The sequence below is a fragment of the Coffea arabica genome, chromosome 6e (assembly GCF_036785885.1).
Source record: "Coffea arabica cultivar ET-39 chromosome 6e, Coffea Arabica ET-39 HiFi, whole genome shotgun sequence".
In the NCBI taxonomy this organism is placed as follows: domain Eukaryota; kingdom Viridiplantae; phylum Streptophyta; class Magnoliopsida; order Gentianales; family Rubiaceae; genus Coffea; species Coffea arabica.
In genome coordinates, this window is record NC_092321.1 from 17,519,140 (window position 1) to 17,526,971 (window position 7,832).

Consider the following 7,832-nt stretch of genomic DNA (forward strand, 5'->3'; position numbering starts at 1 on the left):
CATTTATTATGACTTTTTCCGATGTGGGACAAATCTTGAAAGAGTATGGGGGTAATCTCGTAATTTGACAGAGGTTCAGTAACACGGCTGGTGAGATCTCTTTCTTTTCTTTCTCGATCTCAACCGTGTTTTCGGAGACAGACTACGTTGGCTAAATTCTCTGCTCAAATTTGACTCCAAGCCCACGTTTTGAAAGGAGAAAGAGGTTAGAAAGATGGCGGGTCATGGCCAGAGTCCGGGGCATATGAGCATGAATATAAGGGCCTTTGATTGGAAGGTTGGGCAGATGATAATGGTGACCCTTTTAGTGATGATAGGTTCATTTTACACCGGCACCCTTTTCGGCCGGAGCAGCAACGCGGGCAGCGGGGGCAATGTCAATTTCAACGATGTCCCACTTGAAGAGCAGCTTCAATCTTCCAATACTACAGCATTGCTGCCATCCTCTGGTTAGTGGTAGAACTTTCTAGATTTTTCTTTATCTATTCTAACTCAAGCAAGGTTGTACTTATTTGTTTGGGGGATTATCCATTACGTTAATTAAGAAGTTTGTGTATAGGTTTCTTTTAGCTTAGATTTTGTTGGACCCCGATTTGGCAGAGCTGGATTCTTGATTTAGATTCTGGGGGAGTGCAGTTAGTGCAATGGGGGTACAAGAAATAGATAGCCATTTTAGAGGGCTGTGGTTGTTAAGTGAGATAGTGGCAGTTTAGTCGAATTTATTTATTTGGAGGGCTACTTGATGGTAGAATTTTAATTGAGAAAAGGGGAAGTTTGAAGTGAAATTCAGGAAACAAATAGAAAAGCAAAAGATCCAATTTTGAAGTCAATGTGATTGTTGGGGGATTATTTCGGTATGAAATCCTGCTACCGAATCAGTGCTTAGAGTTCAACTATTTTGAGCATAGCTTATGTAATTGACTCTGTTGCATTGGTTTGTCAGAGGGTGGGAATGCTGAGGTGGATTAGGTGGGTAGATATGAAGTTCTATTCTTGCTTGTATATCCTTTCATATCTCTATGATTCAGACAGATTGGATCTCTCTGATATAAATATCCTGTCTTTATTGGAAAATAAAGTAAAGAATTTGCTATGAGAAAAAAGTGACATATCAAGGATGTGTAATCATTGTGCTAGAAACCAAATGAATTGTCTTTGACTGCTTCTGGAGATCTATCAATGTACTTCCAATACTTTATTTCTGTGCTTGCAGGAGGGCCTGAGTTCACAAATAAAGTAACTCTTTCTTATCGCACAATACCACTTACCATCCCAGAAACCGGGATAAATGTCTGCCCAATAACATTCAATGAGTACATTCCCTGCCATGATCCAGCATATGTTGAGGAATTGTTGCCAAAATTAGATCTGTCAAGGAGAGAAGAGCTGGAAAGGCATTGCCCTCCACTTAATAGGCGCTTGTTTTGTTTGGTGCCTCCTCCTGCTGATTACAAGCAACCCATAAGGTGGCCAACCAGTAGGGACTATGTTTGGCGAAGTAATGTGAATCATACTCATCTTGCTGAGGTGAAAGGGGGACAGAACTGGGTGCATGAGAAGGATCAATTTTGGTGGTTTCCAGGTGGTGGTACTCATTTTAAGCATGGGGCTTCTGAGTACATACAGAGGTTAATGCCGTTTTACTTTGTTAAACTGCATTTACTTCTGCCTTTCAAGTTTTATTCCCCATATTCACAACATTTGTATTTAGCAATCCCCCACTTCATAGGCAAAGAGGAAAATTAGATGCTAGCTTCAAACGTAGTTCCATCTATAAGCGTAGGAGAACTGTATGATGTACTATTGTTACACTTTTATCTGCACTTTATCAAATGGTTCCGCTTCCCCCCCCCCACCCCCTAAAGTATATATGTGAGGCTATACACTTTGGGAAGCTTAGTCATGGCTGACCCTGAAACATTGATCCCTCATCTAAGTTTGTTGTACTTGATCATGTCAAACTTCTTAGGCTTTTGTCCTGGCAGGCAATTACCTTAATTCATATCTGAAAAGCATTTCTCTTTTCATTATTATGTCGTTCATGCAGGTTGGGAAATATGACTACAAATTACACAGGTGACCTGCGTTCTGCAGGAGTATATCAGGTACTGGATGTTGGCTGTGGTGTGGCTAGCTTTTCTGCCTATCTTCTGCCCTTAAATATACAAACCATGTCCTTTGCTCCCAAAGATGGCCATGAAAATCAGATCCAGTTTGCGTTGGAACGAGGAATCGGTGCAATGATATCTTCTTTATCCACAAAACAGCTACCATATCCCACTAGCTCTTTTGAAATGATTCACTGTTCTAGATGCCGGGTTGATTGGCACGAGAATGGTAAATTTTGAGTCATATAAAATCACAAGTACATGAAGATGTCGTAGAACACGTATGATTTCTGCAGTATTTAGCTTTAAAGTTAATGCAATTTAACTGACCAAATGATTATTTGTTGATAGTAGTTTGACATTTCCGTGTCATTCAGAGATCAAAATTCCAAAAGCAGAAATTAGATAATAAAATTTGTGCTGGATTTAATGCCAAATATCTTGTTTAGGGTCAATCAGCATTTTGCAGTTAAACCTTTACTTGGAGTATCTGGCTTTGCTGAAGTACTTTGATGATGAAACCATGACTGTGAAACTTTTGTTAGCATGCATATGGTGTAGAAATTGATGTGTTAGCATTTATGTCAAGTATAGAATTGAGATGCAATTCAGCTGAGGAAAAAAAAAAGACACAAACAGCAGTTTTTCAATTCTTAGTGTGCAATTTGTAATTTAATCATCAGTCCCCTGCACGGGCATGTGGCCTTTCTACTAAAAGACCAAATTTTATAAGCATGGAGTCTAGATGGAATAAATTGAGAATGCGAACACTTTTTCTTGTTGATCAATGTGTTTTTAACTATTATTATCCTTATGCATAGTTGATCAAGTGATTTTTAGAATCTGAAGATAAGAGATAAGTGGTGTTTATGTTAGAGCATGACCTTCAAAACTTTTTCTAATGTTTTTGTCAACATATTTCAACCTCTGAAATATGTGTCTAGTCTTAAATTGCTTCCTCACATTCCTTTCATCTTTTGAAAACTTTCATTTGCTTGTCTGCAGATGGTATTCTAATCAAAGAGGTAAATCGCCTGTTGAGATCAAATGGATATTTTGTCTATTCAGCTCCTCCAGCTTATAGAAAGGATAAGGATTTTCCAGTGATTTGGGATAAGTTGGTTAATCTGACTTCTGCAATGTGCTGGAAGCTCATTGCTAGGGAAGTACAGACGGCAATCTGGATGAAACCAGATAATGATTCATGCCTCCAGCACAATGCACAGCTGAAGCTTGTTGACATTTGCGATCTCGAGGATGCTTCTAAACCATCTTGGAATACACCTCTGAGGAACTGTATAAGCCTGACTAACAGAGCGCAGAAACTTCCTCCTTTGCCACAACGCCTTTCACAATATTCTCAAACTCTTAGTGGGATAGGTTTGTTGGTCCTCTTCTTTTATAGCCTACTAAATTTTTTTGCTGCTGATCCTTTCTGCTTCTTGACATTAAGTTTAAATGCTGTATGTCTACTAAAGTGAGTGAATATGTGTTATCTTCATGTAATGGTGTCTCTTGGACTGCTTCTCGATTGAAACTTATCTAAAAGAATAACAAACAAAATGCATCTCATTACAGTAAATTTTTGTCTCAAGAGATAAGGCCTCTTGATAGGCATGCAAAATCAAATTAGAGAGTTTAAATGTATCTTGGAAGTGGCACCTTTTTCCTTCTTGGTTTCTTTTTTCATTTTTATTTTTATTATCATTTTTCTGCGTGCTTTGTGTAGATTCTTCAGTAAGCTTGGGAAGTGAAATGTTCGTCAATCATTTGACATCAGAAGACGATCTTCAGTTTTATGCCTTGCATGAATGTCCCCAGTTCTGAAGCACACATATTGCTACTGCATTCAAACAAGATAATACTATATATGTGCCTCGTTTAATAACTTATATGCTGACAACAAAGTTCATCATCAAGAACAACCTACTGCTTTGCTGCTAATGGAAGTGTGGTTTTGCAAACAACAATGTTGCCCACTTCCTTTTTTCCTTTTGGGGCGAGTCAATTTTGTCCACTTTACATATGTGTGCGACATATTGTATTTCTTTACCTACTGGTATGGCTCTTATACTTATTGCTTTAGGATGTAATGCAAGTACTGGTCACCCAGTTGACTAGCAAAACCACCTTCGTTTAATTTATCGGATAAATAGATGTTTGACAAAGGCTTGCTTTTGTTATGTAGGGGTATATGATTGTGCACATGAATAAAGACATGTAGCAAGCATTAGAAGTTCTTCTAATTTAAATAATTTTGTGCCCCATCTTTACTTCAAATTTGAGATGTGAAGAATCTAAATAGATATGTTTATGTTGTGAAAATTTATGGTGCTGATTTTATTATAGAAGTATAAGAAATACAATTTGTAAACAGATATATCACTAATATCTGGAGATCCCAAAATAATTATTTTTTTTCAGTCCGAATTTAAAAGTTTATATGACCTAAAGATATTTATTTTTAGCCTGATTAAAGTTACTGTCAGTCTTTAGCCACAAGGTTAGCAAATTAAAGCAAATTGTACAAGTTCAGGAGAGACACCTTGCATGGAAGATGCTCTCTGGGTTAGTTGGGCTTATCCTAATTGAGAATGGGTGTCCACTTACTGTGTCAATTTCTTATGCATCTGTGTTTCTTGTTTTCTATCTATATCTAAACACAAATTGGTTGTTGAAGTAATATTGTATAGTGTTGCTGTTTAAGTAATCATATCGACCAATTCTGGTCAACTTACCCTACATTTGAGAGATTGCTAGTTGATTATGACATCACTTCCTAAAGGAATCATTGTTTGTGTAACTATTTTCTGCAGGCATTGATCAAGGAAAGTTTTTAGCAGACACACTATATTGGCAAGATCAAGTTCGACAGTATTGGAGATTGATGAATATTGAAGAGAACAAAATACGCAATGCCATGGACACGAGTGCTTTTCTTGGTGGATTCGCAGTTGCTATGAGTACATGGCCAATCTGGGTGATGAATATTGTTCCTTCAAGCATGAAGAATACCTTGCCTGCTATTTATGACCGTGGTCTAATTGGTGCTTTCCATGACTGGTATGCTGGTTTCAAATTGTTGAACATGACTATCCTCACTCAACTTCACGTAACACTCATGATAAAATCTTGCATTGGAATTCCTAGGTGTGAGCCATTTTCAACCTATCCCCGTTCATATGACCTCTTGCATGCCAACCGTCTTTTGTCTCACTACCAAAGTAGTGGAGAAGGTTGCTTAGTTGAGGACATCATACTAGAGATGGACCGCATTGTACGACCTGAGGTAAACAAGTTTTTGGTGATTCACTTCTTTCTTTCATAACTGCACAATCAAACAGTCAGGTCGACTTAGTGCTCAGTAAGGTTACCTGTGCAGACATTTTTAGAAAATGAAAAAAAAAAAAAAAGAAGTTGTGATACAAAAGGATTGTGTATGTGCATGTTAGTGTTATGGACAGAGAGAGAGAGAGAGAGAGAGCAATTGGTGCGTGCGTATTTTACATGGGGTGTGAAATCATAATCCAAGGCTTTTCATGATGCAAGTCAAACAATGATAAAGAAAAGAAGGTCTACACCTCTAATCAGAATCCAAATATTCCTTTGACGATTGAATAAAGCTTTGACATGGATTATTGTTCTGCTTCATGGAAAATGAGGAAAATTATTATGTAATCTTCACCATATGTTGTCTCTGCATGCGTGTTTGTGTATGATGTCTGCGCGCAATCGAGAGAGAGAGAGAGAGATTAAACTAAATTAAGACTTTCAGACAGATTTATTACTATGATTTGCCCTTGCATGTACCAACATAATGGATATGGATCCTCTCCAGCCAAGATCTATGAAGAACTAGATGGGGCTTATGAAATTTATTAAGGATCAATCTGATGTGTCTTGAAAAGCAAAAATAATACACTTGCTTTAAGGTGGAGGGAATATTTACCAGTCAGATATCAGGGCTATAGGTGGAAATCTTTTACATATCGAGTGTTTGGACGAGTACGTTCAGAGCAATCACACAAGCATACCTGGTATTGGAAAACTTTGTGTTAGGAAGGACTATTATTGGCAAATTGCATGAAATAAATGAACTTGGTGGTGCTGGTATCTCATTGTATCTTTTATGCTTGATTTCTTGTGAGAGAAATAACATGTTGGGCCATTTATGTAGCATCACGTTGTTTCTTTTCCTGTTGTGTTTATCTGATTCTGCCATGCAGTGCCTATTTTTGTCAACTTTTTTAAAGTCTTGGAGAGTCATTAAGTTAAGAAATTGCTGGTCCTAGTCAATAGTAACTGACAGTAATATCCGAATTTTGTTGTGTTATCTTGCTGCTTCTGTGGAGCAGTATAGCACCTTTTAGAGCAGAAACTGAACCTCTCTCTCTTTAAGATGCCACAGTGATTATAGTCTCCTCTAGCATGTGTGATGGACATGCTCCAGTAACTATCGCTCTACCATTGAATTTTCTGCTCAACCTCCAATATTGAACTGTCATTAATTTCCTTCTGCTGTGTCTACACCATGTACGGTGTGTATCTGAACCAGCATCTTAGTTGTTTTTCGGATATCATATCCGTCATTTGCCTTGGAGAACCTGCCTCTCTTGATTTATATTTTGTTTTTGGTCATCGAAATTTGGGCTTAGTGTACCAGCAGTAGACCTCTTCACTATAAGGTTATGTGTAATGTAACTAAAGGACTTCTGGTAGCTTCACCACTACTGCAGCTGCGTATGTTAATCCACTAACTTGCCTTCTGGACTACCGTGATCTTTGCATTGCTTGATTTATTCCAGGTGATGGTAAAGATTGGTTAATGTTTTGCTTTCAGGGTATCATTATTATTAGAGATGAAGAACCAATTATATCACAAGTAAAAGATCTTGCCCCGAAGTTTCTTTGGGACATTGAAGTGCATCTTTTGGAAGATGATCAGAAAAGACCAGAACCAGTTTTATTCTGCCGGAAAAAGTTTTGGGCCATTGTTTAAGTTGCAGAGCTTCGTAGCCGGTTGTTGTTCTGTTGTAACTACATACAGATCGATTCCTGTACTATAGAAAAAGTCAGACCAGACTTTTTTAGGTAAAAGTTATCGTCAGAATAGACTGTTTATTGATCATTAGTAGATTGATTTTGTAAATTCTTAGGTGCAGCTCTTTTTTCATGGCACCGGGAGGAAGATACAGAAATCTCTGTTTTTTTCAACAGAATTGTAACTTTCGAATGAATTCTGTGGTTAGAAGCCTGTGTAGTATCCAAACAATTTTGTTCATTGTTCATTCATGCTGCTTTTTCTTCTTGTTTGATGCTTGGAGCATTTAAACGTAAAGGAGAATTTATTGTATATACTCCTTCCGTCCCATTTATTTAGTCATGTTTGGAGAATCCAACTTTTTACGAATGGTGGTTTTTTTTTTTTTTTTTTTAGCTTAACGGCACATCTAGCCTAACTTAGCCTACTCCTACTCCTAAAGGGAGGGGAAACCTACTCTATGGGGTGGCCCAACTGAGCCAGGGGGAACCTGATGGGGACTGAACCACCATTAGACCAGATGGGTGCACCACACACCCGTATGGATTTAGAACAAACCTCATATTGAGGGACATTGATGGGAGGCAAGGTTTGAACCCTTGACTTCCCACCCCACAATTAATGTGGTGGCCAACTCCACTAAAGGAAGTTGGTTTTACGAATGGTGGTTTGATTGTGATATT

The 7,832-nt window shown here is 38.0% G+C and overlaps 1 protein-coding gene across 1 annotated transcript; it reads left to right on the forward strand.

Annotated features, from left to right (window-relative positions):
- The first annotated feature begins 21 nt into the window (after window positions 1-21).
- On the forward strand, window positions 22-7,396 carry LOC113697106 (probable methyltransferase PMT7). The gene is made up of 7 exons (XM_027216574.2): window positions 22-449; window positions 1,214-1,628; window positions 2,048-2,337; window positions 3,114-3,488; window positions 4,925-5,171; window positions 5,259-5,397; window positions 6,949-7,396. The coding sequence occupies exons 1-7, from the start codon at window positions 215-217 to the stop codon at window positions 7,105-7,107; spliced, it is 1,860 nt and encodes a 619-aa protein (XP_027072375.2). The 5' UTR covers window positions 22-214; the 3' UTR covers window positions 7,108-7,396.
- The last annotated feature ends 436 nt before the right edge of the window (window positions 7,397-7,832 follow it).

Bases quoted from the DNA above. Each gene is read 5' to 3' on its own strand.
- LOC113697106 (XM_027216574.2), top strand. From the start codon at position 215: ATGGCGGGTCATGGCCAGAGTCCGGGGCATATGAGCATGAATATAAGG. The intron at 1,629-2,047 runs GTTAATGCCGTT...TCGTTCATGCAG, and splicing joins GCTTCTGAGTACATACAGAG to GTTGGGAAATATGACTACAA. The intron at 5,398-6,948 runs GTAAACAAGTTT...TTTTGCTTTCAG, and splicing joins ACCGCATTGTACGACCTGAG to GGTATCATTATTATTAGAGA.